We start from the raw sequence: 20,966 nt of genomic DNA, 5'->3' as shown, positions 1-20,966 counted from the left end.
GATTGGTGAACTTCAAAAAGGGTTAAGTTTAACCAGTAAATCGATTGCCTTGTACTCTTATTTATACGTTTATTATTGCTTAATCTTTGGCCGATACACAGATCGCAAAATACGTACGTAATTACACACGAATTGTTGTTTATAATTATAATTGAAATTATAAAATTTTGATTTGTTCACATTAGAATTAGAATACATTGACACTCAGCCAAACACTCGAGAAACTTATCTGGAGTGCCGTGCGACAAGTGGATTATATATGTGGTAATATATGCTAGATCTCTACTTTATGGCTCTATTTAGAATCATGTTATAAAAAACATTGTAAATAGTTCACGCTCTTTGACTTTAAAAATTGTTCTAATGTAATGTTTTAAAAAACATGCTCAACGCATTTCGTATTTGATAATTGACACACAATTCAGCTATAAAAACGATTTGTTAGGCATGCATATGCTTATTGCGAATATATAAAAGATTGTGGCACTTGTTTGTTCCTTCCATATTGCTGAATCAGAATCTGGCTTTTTTACGTGTAAATATACATCTAAAACTTGTGGAAGACAAGCAGTGGGGTAATTGTAAACTAAACAGAAAATGATGACATGTTCAACATAATATCATTTGAAACACTTAACGCAAACACTTAACCTAAACACTATTAATTATCGGATACATCTGATCGTTCGTTAAGACACTTGATTCCGTGCTCTGCGGCTGGCTCTCTCTGCCGTTGGCTATTTGGTAGGCGTTCAAAGTGGTTGAGGCAAAGATCGTTGTGGCTGACGCTCTCTATATGCTATGTGTAACAGGAATATTTGGCACTAGACAACGCTTAAACATATGTATCTATATGGCGCTTGCGCTGGTGCTGGTAGCAGGATTCGTTGGCCCTTATGGAATGTGTTTGCTGTGCCGCGATGGCTTCGGTGGCGGCGTTGGTGGACGCGGCTTGCTGCCATCTGGTGAGGCAGCCCCAGCACCCACCAGACTAAAGTTCGTGGCCTCCAAATACTCGTAGGTGCTGTTTGTAATACTGGTCTTTGTCATGGTCGTGCTTGTGCCCGTGCTGCTGCTGTTGCTCGTAAAGCTCGTCTGTGTGCTGAGCATCGCATAGCCATTCGGTGCCCAGTCCATGCTGTGTGACAAGCTCGTGAAATCGGTCGAGTCGCGTGTCTTCGCCGGCAATGGCGGTGGTCGAATGTCTTCCTCCGATGTGGAATCTGTCGTTTCTGCAACACCCAAAAGCAAGATCGTTATCCCTGCTGTACAGATAGACTGGTCTTTAGCTTACCAACTGAATTGCGATTGCTGCTCTCGGACAGGGAGCGTGTGTCGTTCGGGAAGTTCTTGATGCTGGCCGTGGGCGTGGCAATGCTGGCAGGCCTAGAGTGGCGACGTTCCTTGTCTTTTTCCGAGCGCAGAGGTCGCTTTGGTGTGAGCTAAAAATGCAGATAGTTGAGCAAATGTTGGGTGTATGGAGTCAAACTTTACCTCTTCTGTGAGCACATGAGGATCTGGTGTTTTGGGACCACTTAACGAGCTGTTTGAAGCACTGGCCAAAGAGCCAATAGACATGTTGATCTCCTTCTCGGGCGTCGAGGTGATGGTGGTCAATGGTGGCGTATACCATTGACTGCTGGGAAAACTAAGCGCTTCACGATCCTACCAAAAACAGAGAGAAAGTGAAATTGAGTTGTGATTGTAAGGTAGAGCATTGATGGGTTTATTTACCTTCTTCATGGAACGCCGCTTGGCTGGTGTCTTGTCCTTGTTCTTGCTGCTCTTGGTGCTGGGCGAGTGTCCCAAACTGGGCCTGGGGGATGGAAACAGCAGCAGCAAAGCAACAAAACGTAAGTAAAATAAAAGTAAAAGCAAATTCGATCAAAACAAAATTAAATTCTCAAACTAAAAGCAGCAAATAGCATGTCAAAAGAGAGAGAGGAGTTAAAAGAGGTTTCTGGTTAGGATGGGATGCCATTTCATACATTCCGGGATGCTGCCACTCACCTCGCGTTGAAACTCAGGCTGGCCAGCGTGGACTTAATGGAGTTGGTCGGTGGCCTGGGCAGAATGGTTGACTTGGACAGACCGCTGCTGCAGTTGGTGAAAAACAAAACGGGGAATTAGTATGCCGGTTGGCCGATCCTTTCGAGACTTACTCTGAGGATCCCATGCTGGTCTCCGACAAGCGATTGCAACCACTATCGAAGAGGGCCGGCAGAAAGGAGTTGGTGCGTCGCATCACCACCGAATCGCGTTCTATCTTCAGGTCACAGGTCTTGCGGCCGTAGCGCGTCTCCACGTGCTGCTGCATGTCCGAGAAGCAGCTCTCCAGATGCTCCTGCAGGGCCTTTAGGCTATCGGGCGCCTTCTGTCGGTGCAGCATAATGGCAATCTCCAGCAGCGGTATCTGCGTGGCAATCAGTTCTTTGAGCTCCTCAATTAGCTCCTTGTCTTCGGGATGCTCCTCCAGATACTCGTCGGTGAGGAAGGCCTCCTCGTACTTGGCAAAGCCACCCATCACGGCTGGATCGACAATCCCATTGAGCTTCATGCTCAGCGGATTGATGTGCAGCGTCTCGTCGCTCTTGTGCAGAATTACCAGCTGTCTGATGTCCCGATTCGTGTCCTTCATGATCTCCACTGCACGTTCCAGGGGTGAAATCTTAAACGTAATCGCCTCGACGACGGGGAACCAGCGAAGTATGCCCGGGAGAGGGAATCGCGTGATGAGTTCCGTGCGCTCAAGCCAGAGGTTTCGCACATCATCGCCGCCACCGCTGCTGTCGCGGAAGGGCCGTGAGAACTGGAACTTCTGCACATTGTTGGCTGTGTAGTACTTGACGATCTCGTTGGAGATGATCTTGTCGTGGAACTTGCTAAACGCAGCGTCCATAATGGGCTCCACCTTGTTGACTTGAATGTACTGGGCATCGCTTTGGGTTATGTCCTCCCCGGGCGCCTCCAGTGTTTGCATGAGCTCCGCCTGCGGATGCTGCACCAGCATTCGGGTGCAAAAGTCGCTGTGCCGCTCGTACTCCTTGCCCCGGAAGATGTACACGCGGTTCTGAAGGAGCCGGGGAAAGCCACGGCCGTAGAAGCAAACGCGGAAGTACTCGGAGCTGTGGCGCAGCTCCTTGAGGATCTTCTCGTAGAACTGCGCCATTCGCTTCAACAGTTCCGCCAGCTTAATGTAGTCGTAGATCTCCTCCTCGTACTGGCGGGCCAGCACCTTGCACATATCGATGGCGCACTCCCACTGCTTGCCCTTGTCGAAATAATCGAGGATCTCAAAGTACAAGGCCTCCTTCAGGTCCCTGTGGGTGCGGCATAGGCTGTGCCGAAAGCTACGCAACTGCGGCGACAACTCCGTGTCGGTCCAGCGCAACAATTCGGTGTGCAGCTTCAGCGTGAAGGCAGCCTCCGTGTAGTTCTCGAATTCCATGTGCAGGGCGCACAGCTTGTAGACGTAGCGGATGTACATCTCCTTGAGATCCACCTCCGAGTAGAACTGCAGCAGCGAAAAGGTGCAGGCCATGCGGTTCTCCTTGCTCTCGTCTTGGATGATAAATCGGTACTCCAGCAGCTTGTCCATCAGGCGCGTAACCATCTGCACAAAGCTGGTGCCATCCACATTTAAAGTGTTGTGGGCGGCACAGCGCTCCAGCATGATCTCCTCGAACATTTGCTTGTACTCCGCATCGCCCTTGCCTGAAGAAGATGAAGACGATGATTAAGTAAGGAAATTGGAATCAATTTGTTCCTAAACTAACCTGCTCCAATCAGTATGTCCAGCTTCTCAATCATGGCCGTCTTGAACTCCGTAAAGTTGCCCTTGTGGTGTGCATTGTTGTACTTGGTGTCGCCATAGCTCTCCATCTCAAGCCGCGAGCTGTAGTACTCGCACTGCATCATGTCAAAGAAAATGGGTATCGTCTCGCGTCTCAGCTCCGTCTCTGGTATCATGCTCATCTCCAGTATCGGCTCGACCAGCTGTGGCACAAACTTGGGCTTGTGCTGGCCCAGCTGGAACCACATTTTGCGTATCTCCATGGCCGTGTCCTTGCGTATGTCCCGATAGCGGGCAAACACAATCTGCCGCTTGTTGTCGTTGAAGTCGTTCAGCTGGAGCGGCGACTGCACCAGAAAGGCGATGGAGCACTGGAAGAAATTCGACCAGATCTGCTTTTCGAAGGGGCACAGGAAGTAGTCCGTTATGACCACACTGAGGTGCTTGAGGGCACCCAGGATGACCGTGTTCTGGTGCATGATCATGTCCATCCAGTCCCTGGGGAACACTGCCTTCTGGTGCGGCGACACCAGCTCCTCGAACACCAGCAGAATTTCGATGACAAAGTCCTTCAGCTCGCACCTCTGATGCAGATCCTTGACAAAGTATTCGTAGTGCTGGGCATCCATGCGCTGCAGAATGCCCAACATAATGGCAAAGAACTTGCCCACCAGCCCCGTGTCCCGGTCCAGCGAGTGGGCCGCCTTCATCACGGTGCGCAGCAGAATGATCATTATATCCCGAATGTCATTATGGGTGGCTCCCACATCCGTGCGATACAGCAGCTTCAGTATGTTGTTCATAATGTTGATGCACTCGGCAATCTGGCAATGGAATGACATATTAGTGAAGATCTCAACGTGACTGTGTGGTGGGTGGATCTGTGTGGGGTCAGGGGTTCATCATATGTCGCGGCTTCTGCGAGTTTCCGACTAGGACTATCTGTCCTTTAAAGTAATAATTATTAATTATAATTATAGTTAACATAAATAAACGTTGCAGTTGCAGTTAAAGAGTAGAGCAAAGAACACGAAAATTGAATGTTAAAAAGCTCGAAACAAACTTAAGCTTAACTTAGCGGACGAGGCGACCACGAAAGCTCCTGCGAGATCAGCTTCTTGCCTGCAGAAAGCTCAGCAACACTTTCAAAGCAATGGGAGCGTAGAGTGGCCCCAAGCTTTTTTGGCGAGCAAGAGCGAGAGCAAGGGACAACTTAAGCGCTAGAGTAAACAGTATACTACGCGTGAGAGCAGAGGGGAAGGCTAGCTTCGGGTGCCGAAACTTTTGATACCCTTGCAGATCGATTGCAAGTTATCATAGAAACAGACAGACTTAACTGTCAGATATCTACATACAATAAATATATTACCCTCTGCAAGGGCACAACAGCAATATGGTGGGTGTAAGAAACAAAAAGTTCAAGAGAATTACAGGTGCAGCAGATGGATGCCCCCACCCCGCTGAGTGGATTGGAGTAGAGGGTGCGGAGAGAGTACCTGATCTGAGTGAGAGTGCATTTGTGAGTGGGATTAATTAATCGTTTACCTTTTTGTTGGCAGTCGTTTCACGAGTGTGCAGTTGGGATTTCGACTGTCCGAGCACTTTGGCGGCTTTCGAAAGATTCTTTTCTTGCTGCCAGATATCGGTTTTCGTGTCTCCCTATTTTTTAGCGTACAAGGCGGATTCGTTCGATTTGTGTGATAGCAACAACGAGAACGATACAACAGAGCACAGCAGCAGCAACAACAGCAACAGCAATCCATCAAATTGGATGCATTGATTTGTTGTGTGTGTGAGTGTGTAAATAAATATTTTGATATTGTTTTTTAAATATTTTAAACGAAAAACATTTAGTTGCAATGAAATTAAGACAAGGAAAGAGTCAGATACAGAAAGAGAGAGCGCATTATTACGGTGCCAGTGAGTGAAGAGAGAGAAAGAGCGATCGCAAGAGAGTGCTCACGTTCCGTGTGAATATGTGTATGTTGTTGTTGTTGTCGGTACATTCACAGCTGATTCTAGGTGGATGTGTGTATGTGAGTGCACTGCTGCACCCAAATGGTGGATGGTGTGATGTGTGTGTGCGTGTGATTATGAATTGCAGTGTTGCCAAATGCCAATTGCATTTCTAAAGATGGACGATGACAGTGAGAGGTGGGTGGTGTGTTGGTTGGTTGCAAAACTAATCTAAAAATTCATCCCAGCATTTACACGAGTGTTCTCTAAGGCCCCACTACACACAAACAGAATAAAACAGAAGATCTCTAGCTAAGAATGGAACGATCCTAGCATCGCTACTTTTGTACACACATGAGATTGTATGGGTGGGTGCTTAGTCTACGACGTGGACAAATCATATACGACACATAAAACATAACAGTAAACAGCAGACAATAGAACACGAACAATCAATCATTCAATTAATAGTTCAATCGCATGCCAATAAAAACGATCAAGCAAATGCAACATGCTTATCATACTAACTAAAGGTTTGTTCTAAAACTAAATACTAAACTAAAATCCGTACTGAAATTCTGAGCAAAATTAACACAAGTCACATGTCAAGAATGGATGGATCGTATACCCAAAATTTATGTTTATCTTGTATCTTGGATGGTAATTGTATTTCAATGAGCATTTTATATATGGAATATTAAGTAAAAGTAGTTGAAGCTCTGTTTTAAAGTTAGTTACTTTCGGATCCAGGGATTCGGCCTTAATCATGTGTTGGGTTATGTTTTAATTTTGCGTTTGTCGAGGACAATTACGAATCGATATCGAGAATAGGATGCATCGGATTAGGGATTAACAAACAAAATGCATAAGGATTCCCATAATAATGACAAATTAGTGGGACACACGCAATGGAGTAGCTGCTGGATGGGCGACCTACCTCCTCCTTGCTCTCGAGATGATCCTTGATGTGCTTGCAGAACACGGGCAACAGTATCGCCCGACACTTGGGCGAACTGAACAACTTCGTCTCCACGAAATCCTTGATGCAGCCCATTTTGGACTGTGTCAAACGACGCGGCGGAAACTTCTCCAGTATCTCCACAATAGAAACGCTAAAAAAATGTACATTAGAATAAAGCAGCCATTGAAAGAGTTCTACAAACTCACCTCAATCGCACTTGATCAAAGACCTGCATCAGATCGGTGGCTATTATGTGCAGATTTTTGAGTAAAGCTCCCTCCGACTTCAGCAGGTTGCTCGGGCACCCAATCATGTCGATGAACATGCGCAACAGCTCCTGCAGCCGCGTGGCAAAGTCCACATAGTCCGTATTGCAGTTCATCTCCGCGTAGAGCACCCTCGATCTAATCACAAACTTCATCACGTAGTGCAGGTATCGCGTGGTCTTGTACAGCCGCCGCACCTCTGCACTCTCCTCGGCATCTGCGGACTTCTCTCGGGGTGTAATGGCTTCGCGGATGTTCTTCTGCAGCACATCCATCAGTTTGCTAAGGGAGAAAATGTTTAGCTAACGCCTAGATCTGCAGAGATCTCTGATCCACTCACGTGTAGGCCAGCGTAAAGGAGAAGCTCTCATTAATGTAGACGTCAAGGACGGTGAGGAAGTGCTGGTACTTCAGTTCGGACACCGTTTCGATCAGATGAATGATGCTCATGAATACCAGCTGATCGTACTTCTCCGGATGATCGTTTTCCACCAGAATGTTAAACAGAGCATCAAGTATGTCCTGCAGAAACTTGACCACCTCCTCCCCAGGCACTGTGCACAGAGCATTGAGGGATTGCTCGAGTGTCTCCTTGTGCGCAGACCAGTTCAAAAGGCCCAAAAGGCTCACTGGAAAGAGCAAATGATTAGTGGGAGTGCCTCCAGTGAGTAAAAGTCTGATTACTAACCGCTCTGCGTGAGCTTTGTGCTGCACAGATTCACACCAATTGTTAGCTGATCCTTGGGCAGGAGCGTCATGGCGTTATTTGAGGGCTTGGTGCCCTGCAGCTCGGCGAGGGTCGATGGCAACTCCATGTAACAGTTTGCCTCCGATTTGTCGTACTTCTTGTGGTCGATTTTGTAGACGGCCAGGACATGCTGGCCCTGTGTTATGGTCGTGCCATTGGCCTGCATGAGACGCACATAAGCCAGAACGAAAGACTTGTCCTGCCTGTCGCGCTGCTCGTTGCTGCTGCGATGCTTTAGGGTGAATCGCAAATGGCACTGCTTAAAGTCCTCGATGGGCACATGAATCTTGAAGGTCTCGTGCCACTTCGGTTTGTCCTCGTGGTAGTACACCACCGACTTGTACTCGTCGATGGGCGGATGGCCAGCGCCCATGCTAATGACGCCCGGCATGAGGCTGCCGTGCTCATTGGCCACGCACACCGACACCTCCACGTTCTTGGCCGTCTTTGCGAACTCTCCGCTGCATATCGTCAGGTAAAGATCGTTGCGCACATCTCCCGGCAGTATGACCTCGGGGAAGCCCATCTTCCTGGCCACTGGCACATTGCTGTGCACCAGGCGGGGGAAGTCCTCTTTAATCTGCTTGATGTCGCCGCGCAGCACCTCAATGGTCACGGCCATCTTGGAGTCAATCTTTCCGATATCCTTGTTGGCAATCAGCTTCCGCAGCGTACCGTCCAGCGTGTCCTTCTCGCACATGATGAACGGCAGGTCGAGGTTCCCCCGATAGTCCTCCGACTTGCTAATGATGGGCGTCAGATCTTTGCAGGCCACCCCAAATGGCCGCCGCAGTATGTACTCCCCCGTGCTGCCCGAAGACCCATTTGAGCTGACAGACAGCTGCGAATGCTTTCGACTGGCGGCTGTCAGGACACTGTTGGCTATGCTCATGCTGGTGCGCTTCGAATCGGCCGAGTCCTTGACCTCCATCGAGCCAATGCGTATGGCATAGCACACCAGATACATTTTGGCAATGTTCAGGTCGCTTCTGCTGAGATCAGTGAAGAGCACACGATTGTTGTCGATCTGTTCAATGTCTCGGGCAATGCCCGTGCGCGACCACTTCACCACATAATTCTCGCTTATCGGCTTGTGTGTCTCGCCATCGAAGAGGGTGAACAGCAGGTCGGCATCCTCCTGGAACTTGCAAACGAATGCATTCACATGCAACAGGATGTTGTGCGAGTATTTGTTGAGACTGCGGGTGGTTCCACTTTCGCTTGAGAGGCGCTAAAGGAGGGTACACAAAAGGGATTCAGTGTCCATGCTGCTTGGCAGATAAATCTTTAAACTCACATTTGCCTTCTCGATGCGTGTCACGGCATGGACATGATGCTCGTACAGCTCTGTGGTACAGATGGCATTCGTATCCAGTATATCCCCGCTCTCATCACGCACCACCATGTCCAGGCTGAGGATCTTGTTCCCTGTATCGATCTGGGCCGTGGCCAGCAGCTTTACTTTGCGAACCTCATCCAGTGGCAGGTTGCCGGAGATCAAAGCGGCTCGATTATTATTCAATTCATTCATTTTGCGGCGAATCTTTTGAAAGCTTGGATTTGTGCTCTACAGAAAAAACAAAGAGTTCAAATAATTAACAATGATTTTAGTTGATTTTTTGGTGATCCTGTGGCTTACCAAAAAGTAACTCTTCGCTATGGCGCCCCACTCCAGCAGCACTTTGGTAATCTCCTCGACAATGTCTGTGCGCTGGATGCAGAATTCTCCATTGACAATGCTGTACTCGCACAGATGCACATAGGTCTTGGGAAATATGCCGCGCGTTTCCTTGGCTCTGAAACAGCAACAAAAAACACACAAAGAGTCAGTCAGAGTGGTAAAGTGGGGGAGTGGTGGAAGTCATTAAATGTGGTCTGCAGATGGGAGCTGGGAGATTGCATTGGCGCTGAGGGGACAGTCAGCGACAGTGCAACAAATTGCCAGTGCGTGTGTGTGGCTACAGTGGGCGCTCTCTAAGTGAAACACTTTTGCTTCTGCCTTGCAGCAAAAGGCTTCACTGTGGGCTTCACATTTATGTGTGTATCTACATGCATATCTGACACAATTTCATATTCAGCCATCCATCCAGCGATGCTGTTGGTGCTGATGAATTGCCCAACCCCAGAGTACATACAAGTAAAACCCAAAGCTGATTCTGAGTCTGCCGCTGTAACTGTCTGTATATCTGTGCGCCTGCAGTAGGGGACGGGGCAGAGGAAGTGCGCTCAAAGTGTGACACTGTCAAATGGAAATGGAAATGGAAAGAATGCTTTAATTTGGCTCAATTCGTTGCTTGACATGCGGGGTGGCCCGCTTTAATTGCTCCAAAAGAGGCATTCCATTCACTCATTCATTCATCATTTGTTGTACTACTATCCTCCCGCTTCTCTTTGTTCTCTCTCTATTCCAGCGATACCAGTAATGCTTCTCCATAGTCAACAGTAGGCGCTTCCTTGCTATTCAACTGTTGATCTATAATTTTCTGTTACGTTTCCGTTCAGGTACCCCAAAATTCTCTCTCCCAAGTTAACCTTCAGTTGGATTGACCATTTTCCAATTTACAGGCATCTCCCCTACCTCTCCTCCCGTTCAATCCAACGCTTAATTTACGATCGGAAAATCGTGAGAAAATGTTCAATTAAAATTGATATTTTCCTATAAACAACAAGAGAGAGAGAGAGAGAGCGAAAAACACACAAACGCACACAAGATTTGAACCAAAAGCAAACATTAAATGTTCGCGGGGCAAAGGGGTTATCATCAGGGTCTCGCATTAAGAATTTCTTAAGTGCCACCAATTCTTGGGTACGGATGGATATACGAAGTAACTACAGTGAACACTGGCCATAGCGGAGGCAAAAGTGTTACTTAAAACTAGAAATTTAAATATCCACTTAGATTTAAGAACAAATTCAGATTAAATCTTTGATAGCTTAAGGAAATTTCTTATGATTTTGTTCTACAAATCTTATTTTATTTATTTTAAAATATCATTAGTGCTTTTCTACAATAAATTTGTATCTTTTACTATCCAACAAACCACGAAAACCTCTTCTCCCGAGTTCCCACTGTGATCGGTTGGAATTTTTGTATATTTATTTATTTACTTTCTTTATTAATATTTGTTCTTCCATCCGCCAGAGATCTGTCGGCGGTTCTCAGTCTCTCCATCAATGTACATATCTGTATGTTCTTCAGTCTATCTGTATCTTCATCAGTGTATCTGTATCTCTGTATCTGTCCCTGGCTCTGACTCTGAATCTTTTGCTTCGGTTTTTGGTTGTTTGCTGAGGAAAGTATTGTTGGGGGTACGCTGTGGGTCAGCAGAAATATAGAAAAAGGTCAGCTCTCGTCAATTCTGTTGAGTGTGCTGGCGTTACCCCTTCTCCCTCTGACTCTGTCTCTCTCTCTCTGTCTCTCTCTCTCTCTCTCTCTCTCAATGCGATAACAAACTGTGCTTGTGGCTGTGGCTGGACACAGACCCCCAGTTGTCGGTCAGTCCGTATACTGCTGACAAGACAGACCCGTCTATAGATAAAAACCAACACAGAAACCCAAACGAATGATGGGAAAACTCAAAAGAAAAACAATACCCAAACAAACCAAAAACAGAAGCAGAGGCACAGGCAGAGGCACACCAAAAGGGTCAAATAATAAACTGTGGCATGGGGCGGGGAAAAAATTTATCTTTTGGGATGCAACTTTTTGCTTTACCCTGCCACATATGGTGGCATATGTTGGAAATGTTGGCAGCAAAAGGATTGAAGAGGATTGGGCAAGACGTTTTGCCCTGGGGAAAACACAGACTATTTCCCAATTCGATTCGATTCGATTCGATCCATGGGAGTAAACACAGAACAGAACATAGCAGCCTCATGCAACAAATGGGCGGAGCTTGTGTACCTGATTTACGATCTCCGATCTCTGATTTTCTGTTGCATGTGCGAGAGAAATGTGTTTCAAGCATTTCCGTTTCTGAACTCTTTCTTGTCTCCTGTCTGTTGTCTGGGAGATGCGAGTTTGTTTTTCATGAATATGCATTAGACAAAACGAGAGATTGCAGTGAAAGTCGCGGGGAAAAGATCTACCAAGCTGATTGTTGATTACAAAAAAATATGGCAGAAGGCAGCCAGCACCAGCGGACAAAGCAATAATTTACTCAAAAGGAAAACTTATGGCTGTGATTTTCTAGTTAGTTTTCTATCAATAAATTATCGATTTTTTTTATTATTTATCATGTAATTCGATAATTTATCGATAGCCTAAGTGTAAAAATGGTTTAGTTTTTCGCCACTTTTTGGGTTTTATGTGAATATAGATTGGAAATACAGTAATTATTTATAAAGTGATTAATTCGTTGTAGTCTGAAAATGGAACCACAACTTGGGTGATTTCACATAATCTGTTTGATGTACACTCACTTTTGCTTGTAGCCGTAGTACCAGTGGGTGGTCTCCTTGAGTATTATTACTGCATCGCCCACATCCAGATTCAAGCGATGAGGCTTCCTCTCCTGATCGAAATTGCACTTGGCTGTAAAAATTCAAAAGAATATAGAATTCAAAATTAGTGTCAAATGAAAGGAGAATAACAATTTAACGGCCCGTTGTTGGTACATATAGAGAAATACCTTTCACAGCAGTCGGCCCGTGGTGGACTGAGCGTAATGGCAGCAAAAATCAGAATCAGCGCTCACCTATCTGAATCTGGGCAGCGACATCAACGGGAGCAGAAGGTTATCATTTAACCCCCAAGTCACCGTCACTCCACAGTGGGGGGAATCATCGCTGATCATCGGAAACTGGCTGAGCTGTCGCTCAGTGCGCGCCCCACAGCGGATGGGATATTTGATAAACCCAACCCCTCCCTAACCCTCTCCCCACCATCACAGCATCCGCAGCACAGTTCATTATATTCTATTCTACGTGAGGTCTAACTGCAAATACACTTTGAACCAGAAACGCAATTGGGAATTGGATTGGCACTTCCTCAAAGTGGGAAACCCGATAAACCCCAAAACAGCTATCGTACGAGTATGTCTGAGACGCATTTTCCGGAAAGGGTAATCTATGGCACGTTATACGCATATGTATGTATATCTCCAAGCATGTACAGTTCAGATCCTTCTGTGAGGATAGTATGGGCAATATACGGGATTCCCATTCAATAGTAGATGAAATCCAGGAAATTCCCATTCTCGTATTTCTATATAAGATATGCAGCATCTAGCTTTAGCAGCAGATGAGGCATACCACAATGCGACATAACAAGAGTTTTCACTCGAAGCGACGAAACCGAACGCAACGACGATATCGTCATCGTCTCCGGCATAAATACTTCCTCCTTGGCTGATAATGCAAGTGTTTAGATATGCGCCTTATAATAAATACATAAACTTACTTATGTATACGTTTGTAAGTATATAAGCATGTATTTATGTACGAATTAAGATGATAGTGTTGGAGGGATGCACCAACCGAAGTGCCGCTGTCAAGCATAAAAGACAACAAGAAAGAAAGCAGGGTACATATCTTAGCGCATCGAAGCATTTAATACCCTTTCAAACTAAAATTTTTAATGAATTTAGCTGAATCGGAATACGGAAGGAGAGAAAGTACAGTCGTACACTAGTAGAACTGTACCACCTTCCTGTTAGTTTCAACACAAGTCAACCCTGGCAGAGGTCAGGGAAAAGCAGGTTCAGTGTGTGAAGGTTTCAATTAAATAAGAGGCAGATCGAGCCTACCTAAAAGCAAACTCATACGCTTCTATGAGAAAGTGTAATGGAAAACATATTTAAGCCGCTTCTTTGCGTGGCACGCTCTCCGTGTGGTGCCGATGGCGGCTGCGCAGCGGCAGTAAAAGCAAAAACAAAAGCAACAACAAAATCTCCAACATCCTCCACGGTCCAATGACCGAAGCTCTGCCGCAGGCCGCTCTCTGCCCGATGAAAAGCATAACAAGCGAAATAAAGTGAGAACGACCTCCACAGCACATTAAAGCGACAGCAGCAGCAGCAGCAGCAGCAACAACACAGCTAAAGGTACCTTGTTGTTGTTGTGATGTGCCGCTTTGTCTGCTTATGCGCTTAAATGAGAGTGCAAGAGTGGGGAAAGAGTCCCAATGATGACGATTTGCAAAAGGTAGTTCGTCTATGAGTGTGTGTGTGTGTGTGTGTGTGTGTGGGTTTGTGTGCGGAGATAAGAGAGTGCGATTTGTCTGTCACTTTGGTTTTTTTTGCTTCTTGCTTTACATTTGCTTTTGTATGGGAAGAGTGGAGGAGGCGAGAAAGCGAGCGCGAGTCTGTTCTTCTGCTACTTTTCGCCTGTCCAATTGAGTGGAAAGTTGACTACGAGTGGGACTGGGTCAATTGCGGCAAACCAGTTGAGCGAGAGCCTGTTCTAGGAGAGACATCCAGGGTCTGGAAAGTTTCTCAATTCACATACAAATGGAACAACACCAGAAGACCATTTGGAATGCAACTTTTGCAAATAAAACAACAAAATTAAATGGAATTGATTTCGATATGCTTCTGGTTTTTGCGGCTACTTATGCGCAAGTAAAAACTTACTTGGAAATGGCAAGTGAATCATAGCATCGTCGACGCGAGCGTCAGTCGCTGCTACGTTAACTTTACGCTGCGGTCATTCAATCACTCAGAGTCGTCGGAGTGGGAAGCCAAAAGGCTTCGACGACGACGACACACCTTGTTTGACCCCAGAGAAAGAAGTGGGTAAAACAGACAGAACCAGAGTGAAAGAATGAGAATGAGAGAGGGAGTGGAAGTGGAAGAATTATCAAAAACGTCATTAAATCGAGCTCATTTCCTTCCCTCCAGTTACGCGATGATAAGCATACGCGGCCTATCCCAAGTCTCGTTCCTGCATCCACATCCACTTGGACAAACTTGTTGACTAGCGGAAACAATCATAAATAATAATAATGAAATGCACAAGTTTCCGAGAGCTAAAAATACGCAAAACGGATAGGGTGTGGGACAGGGACAGCTAGGGACACGGCTCAATGGTCATGGGAAATGGGAAAAAAGGGTACAACACAAAGGGCCAACACAGTCAACACCACACTCAACAGGCAGGTAAACCAAACAAAATTATGCACAGTTCCCCAAGTCAGCTTCGGTGCAGCGGATGCAGCTGCAGTTGGACAGGCGATGAAAGAGAGATGGAATGGGGTGATGGGGAGACGTGACTGCCCCCAACAGCACGTGAACAAAGTGTGTCTCCCTCCAGGCCTTCTCTCGCAAAAAGGTTCCTAGATAATGAAGCAGAACAATAAAAGATGGATATACAAAGAAAGAAAACCAAAATACAAAAAAAAAACCAGCGATAGTCGACTAATTGATACCATCAAAAGGATGTTTCTAATTAAAATTGTTAACGAATTTTCAATGCAAAATAGGAAGGCATATTCTAATTTATTATAATTCTATATATTTATTTTAAATTGATAGATAAAACCTCCCAGCTTTAAGGGACAAAGCTTTTAAATACGTGAGTTGTAAAGAAGCAAAACACCCATTTAATCTATGCTGATTACTGGGTATGCAAAAACACAACCACAACAAAAACAGTGGCGCTTCGTCATCAATTGGTGTCGGGAGTTGGCGTCGCAGTCAGCGTCTCTCAAGTTAGCGCTTTGGACAGCGCTTGGAGCCCCACAAAGTATGATCGTGACTGCTAGTGATGACTGGACGGACAGCAGAGCCAGCCACAGCGAGCGACGACAACGACTTGGCTCATTTTGAAATTTCAGGTTTAAATAGCACGCGGGGCTCAGAGAAGATTCTTGATGGCTATATATGTTCAAAATACATACACTCACACACACATATGCAAATTATATATTTATATTTATTAGCGTTTTCCCGTTCTCTCTCTACGTTCTGTAGAGTAAGTACTACGTAGATTCTATGAGCTAATCTTCTTCTATATCCACAAATATCTGTACGTATTTTAAACGTATAATTGCCGAATTGTAGTGTATATTTTCGAGGGTTAATTATAACGATTCTCATCAGTTAACTTAAATTGTATATAGTAGTTGCTGCCCCTCACATTGACTAATTATACACACATAATTCTTGAGCACAGAACGATTCTCCTGCCACTGGGAAGATCTCAAAAGAGAATGCTGGGGGATTAATGTACACACTCCCATGAAAATATATACCTTGTACGAGTACGAATCTAAATATGGGCGGATTGTGGGAGCTCTATTGTTTGTTTAGTGGAAATAATTGAAAGTGCAGGGAGGAAGATGAAATCGCTGGAATTTATAATTAGACATTTTCTATTTGTGTGTGTGTGTGTGAAATTAAATAATAATTTTGTGGAAGGTAAACAATTTAATACATTTTGCTAATTAGTTTCAAACTCATTGTGCACGCATCACGCAGACAAGCTGAGAGCCTGCTAACACTTCAGGTAATCTTACAAATTGATCGATTTTAAACAAATTTGAAGCACACATGGCATTCACCCACCCAGCTCTGTGTTTCATAATTTACAGTGACAAAAAAAAGCATTAAAAACATTAAAAATTAAACATATTGCCTATGCTGATGGCAGGGAATGTCGGAGATGTTGGGATGGGGTATGGTGCCCAAACGAACCCATTTTCCTGATAACATTTAATGGCCCATAAATTCATAAAACCAGTACATAGCCCTCCAAGTACACCGCGGCCATTGAGTCTTGTGTTTTGGTTGAAACGGTTACGGTTAATGTCGAGACGGTCGTAAAAAAAAGGCAGCAAAAAAATTAGAAACAAAACGAAAAGAAAAGAATGCTGATAAAAGACAACAAAAAGTTATTATTACGGAGCAACAGCAGGGCCATAAAAAACTGCGGTACCTCTATGCAAAGAGAGGAAATGTAAACACAAACTTGACCCATTTGATGGGGGGGGGGGGGGGAGGCATTTGATAAAATCACTTGAGGACAATGTGGAATCTGCTGGGGTCTTATGGCATTTTTGGAGAGGCGGAGAAGGAGCTTTATCAATTTGGATGAGTATTCCAACAACCTTTGCAACCTTAGAATTTGTATTATTTACTTATATATTCAACTGAAACCAGTTTTCACTTGTATTGCATGGATGACGCATCGTTTTTATGACAATAATCTCCTCCCTTTTCCTCACACAGACACACCCCCTCGGGGTACACTTTCTCGATCGGAATCGGAATCGGAATCAGAATCGGATGGGACAAACTACTGCTCTCTGCCCTGCACTGAGGCCCGGCAATTTATGTTTAATTAAGCAATTTCAGCAACGAATCGAAGATAGCATTCGGCCAATTAGCATGCGAGTCGTAGAGAGTCAAAGTGACACGAGCGAGGGTGGGTTGGGGGATGGGCAGGCGGATTGAGTACCAATTTGATTGCAAAACGGAAAACAGAGATTCGTTGCAAGTTGTGGAAATGGAAATGGGAATTGGAGGATAGTTAGATGTTGTGGGTCGCAAATGGATGATGATGTGTGAAGTTGTTTCTCAATCTATTCGGAATCCAAGGCGGAGTCGTCGCATTCTCTAGTGTATGAGTCCCGTCTCTGAGTCAGCAAAACAAACAATGATGCAGCTGACGGCAGGAGGGGCGGAATGGATGTGGGGATTGAGGGTTGCGGACATCTGACACGAGAGATAACAACAAACGCTGAGGGGGTGAGCATATTTCTTATTCTCCCCTCCAAAATAGAGCCACGCACTATTTTCTTTTCTTTGAAATTCAAGAACCGAACCCTCCACAGGCATGAATGATCACAGCTTTATTCGTATTTCCTGGTCAGTGGATATCGAAGTTTTCACTCGAGGGAAATGAAAAAGGGAAAGCGTTTTTGCAATTATGCAAATCAGAGGGCACTTGCATGCTTCGGCCAAGACCAACGAGCTGGAAAATTTTAATTAAATCGAGAAAAGCTAGACTCCAAAAATCACACAAAAAACTACTCCTCTCACTCACTCTCTTACACATTTCCCTGCTACCAAGCCTCATTAAGTTTAACGTCTGCTCTTTCTCCCCATTCCCCCCTGTGTCTTTCATTTCGTTTCGTTTTATCGTGTTGTTGTATTTATTATTAAGGCTCTTTTTTGTTTTTGTTGCTATTCAAATTTAGAAGTAGAATGCACTCCCTCTTCCTCCCCACCCACCAGGCACTGTTGAGCCAAGTGTAAATACAGAAAGGTAGTGGGAGAGCGAGAGAACGAGTGAGAGAGAGGAGGTGGTGGTGATGTGGAGAGTTGCAGGTGCAGTCCCACTAAAGGCAATGAACAGTGGAGTAGAGCAGTGAAGATGTCGTCGCCAGCCACAAGGCATCCTCAGGATAGAACGGGATGTGTGTATAGTATGCGTGTGTGTGTGTATTCCTACAATGCAGGAGGCCGAGAGCGCTCTTTCAGTTCATTTTAATTTAGCATACGCTCAGCCACACTCATACATATTTACATACATACATACATTTGTACATGGGTGTATTCATATTTAATTTATATGTATGCCAGACCATACACACATATTGTGGCTCATAAAATGATAAAGCGATTACCAAACTTTATCGCGATTTATTCAATAAATGGAAATTAAGTCTAATGAATAAGCAATGGGTCGCACGAGGGTCACCCAACCCTAACCAAGGTCCCCTGCCTAGCAAATTTGCCAATACATATGAATAATGTTGAACAAACTTTTTTCAAATGTGGGACAACAAATGCCTTGTTTATCGCGCTGCAATCCTCAATACAGCTGTAGATGTGTTGTTAAAACTTTCAAGACGCCGGGCGGGGCAGAGGCAACAACAAAAAGAGCAAACGAAATACAACAAAAAAAGAACTGCGATAAGACAAGAATACATCAAACGGCTGCTGATAAACAGTTAAATACAGTTACATGCATTGTGAGTGCTTGGGGGGTGCGTTCTAGAAATCGAATTGATGTAAGGGAAGAGCGCACTCAATTCTGAGGCATATCGCATTAGAAACACCCAAATCGCAACTCAATGTCGTCTGCCAACTTAACCAACTTATCTCTCGACCTCTACCCCTCCGCTCTCTTCTCACTGGCCCACTCTTCCAAAAGCGTAGCGTAGAAGGTAACGCTAGATTACATTTTATGAGTACAGTGGGTACCCAGGAATCATGGAACATGGAAAACAAAATTCACATTTAGTTGAAATTAACCGAAAAATTGGTTTAGAAGCTGCTATTAGAATTGCTTTTTTAATTCGAAAATATTCCAAATATCTTCAGATGGTTTTCATTTCTGAGCCACCACTGTACCCGCACCTGACCACGCCCTGCAGCGGAACGGTAACTGTACTGGTGGTAGTGGTGGTGGGTGGCGTTAGTGGTGTGACAGAAGGAGTATTAAGTACGCAAAATGATTTCGACAGTAAATACAAGCGCAAACACACCCAAAAAAAAGGGCAAACAGGCGACATAGGCAGAGGTAAAGGTAGAGGCAAATGCAAACATGTGTAAATAACAAGTGCAAACAAACAATGATGAGTTGGGCTCCGTTCGAGTGTTAACTGATTACGACAGATATCGTGAATTTGAGTGAGTTCTCTGTTCCACTCCACTGTTCCATTCTACTTGTCCCACCACTCAACCGAATTCCTGTAGTCTACCTGTAGCGCTGGATGCCCTGGCCAAACCCCAGCAGGTCATATCTATTGATCATCCCATTGCACCGGCGTAGAAAAGGTCAACAAAGCGAATGTGCCGCGAACTATAAAAAAAATTTACACGTACTCGTACGTAAAACGGGTCGCGATTAGATATTTCATGGTCACTGCCAATGAATAGGCTGGGATTAACAAACACACACACACAGATATGTGTAAAGACAATGGATATGGATGCTTGGGTTGCAGTCGCGTTGCAACTGAGTGCACACAACTGAGGCTGAGGCGGAGACAGGCAGATGATAGAAAACAGGTTTTCGTTTCAAGATCAAATCTCAGAATTCTCTGCTAGTGTTGAATGACTGGCGACGGCGGCGGAACGGGAGGCTGGGAAAACAGGATGAAATTGAAAGAAAAACGAAATTGGTGTGCGGGAGAAACAGGAGAACGCAGTCGACCACATGGCCTGCGAGTGCAAGCGAGAAGGTGCAACAAGTTACCGTACAAAACGCAGCTAGCACAGCGGGAGGCAAGAGAGTGCTCAAAAACAGCTAGTATCAAGAAATGAAGGGAGGTGTGTGTAGAGAGAGATAGAGAGAGAGCACCGCGTGTAGGCGGGTTTCTGGGAAGCCACAGCCAAAAACAACAATCGAAGCAGTTCATAGGCAATCATTTAAGATTGTTTACGCCCGCAGCAGCACTTTGTTTAAACATTATTTTTTGGCGCTATATTCTAGCCAATTTATGGCCATGCTTAGAAGTCTAAACCTTTTAACACTCACCAATGCCGAATGCTTGCTTAGCATTGCAATCGCTCCACACGGCAGTCATCTTGTCGCGCTTTTGTTGTTATTTTCGCCAACTTTTACCACAAACACACTCTCGATCACTATCACGATCACGCTTATGGTTACACGAACAAGGGAGAACACGCACACATGCAGCAACAAATGGACTTTCGTTTGCAGAAAACAGAAAAACAACAAATTAAGCAACACGTAGGTGAATTTCAGTTTCTGGCATTTTCTTCATACCGATAAGTAATTAATAACAAATGGGGACAAAACTAATACACTTATTATTGCACAACGGATTTCGTTTAATTAACGTTAGTGTAGGTCTCTTACTACAGCATTTAGCGCTGTTTTTTTTTTTTCAATTTGTTCTCACTTGGGGAGTTGGCCGCCGCCGCTCAGCTAATAATCTCCGCTTACGCTCACGCTCACGGTCCCGCATTCGCACGCACACACACACGCGAGCTCATGTTGCCTGCCGTTTTGTTCAAAATTAATTAAATTCTGTTTTCTGTCGAGCTCCCGCGCTTGTTGAGTTTTTGGACCAGTGTGACCGCGGAATTATCGATCAAATATACCGTCGGGGCCTCGAAAATATACCGAAATATTCTTTTTCATTTTCAAAATATACCATAAACATATCGATTAGAAACATATTCCTTGATTTTGATATTCGGCTTAATATTACTAAGAAGCTGAGACTCTTAGCACTAGACCCAAAAATTCGTATGTTTGTTTAATACATTTTCCATAGGATTGACTAGCTTTCAAGACTTTCTTTTACTCGATTGTTTATAAAACAAG

The 20,966-nt window shown here is 44.9% G+C and overlaps 1 protein-coding gene across 2 annotated transcripts; it reads right to left on the bottom strand.

The window, feature by feature from the left end:
- Positions 1 to 52: 52 nt before the first annotated feature.
- LOC117585032 (dedicator of cytokinesis protein 1) lies at positions 53 to 20,708 on the bottom strand. 2 transcript variants are annotated; one of them, XM_034274276.1, is made up of 16 exons: positions 20,151 to 20,708; positions 12,147 to 12,258; positions 9,364 to 9,520; positions 9,022 to 9,291; positions 7,665 to 8,955; positions 7,317 to 7,605; positions 6,917 to 7,258; positions 6,687 to 6,861; positions 5,339 to 5,452; positions 3,777 to 4,617; positions 2,163 to 3,714; positions 2,011 to 2,097; positions 1,735 to 1,816; positions 1,495 to 1,665; positions 1,295 to 1,442; positions 53 to 1,232 (listed from the first exon to the last, which is right to left on the bottom strand). In XM_034274276.1, exons 1-16 carry the CDS (start codon positions 20,197 to 20,199, stop codon positions 895 to 897), a joined length of 6,018 nt encoding a protein of 2,005 aa, XP_034130167.1. In that variant the 5' UTR covers positions 20,200 to 20,708; the 3' UTR covers positions 53 to 894. The 2 variants fall into 2 exon arrangements, with proteins under 2 accessions (XP_034130167.1, XP_034130169.1); XM_034274278.1 differs by lacking the exon at positions 5,339 to 5,452.
- Positions 20,709 to 20,966: the final 258 nt, after the last annotated feature.

This window comes from Drosophila guanche, unplaced genomic scaffold (genome assembly GCF_900245975.1).
Source record: "Drosophila guanche unplaced genomic scaffold, DGUA_6, whole genome shotgun sequence".
Lineage (NCBI taxonomy): Eukaryota > Metazoa > Arthropoda > Insecta > Diptera > Drosophilidae > Drosophila > Drosophila guanche.
Note: the sequence above shows the minus strand (reverse complement) of the source record. Positions and strands in the feature narration are given on the sequence as shown.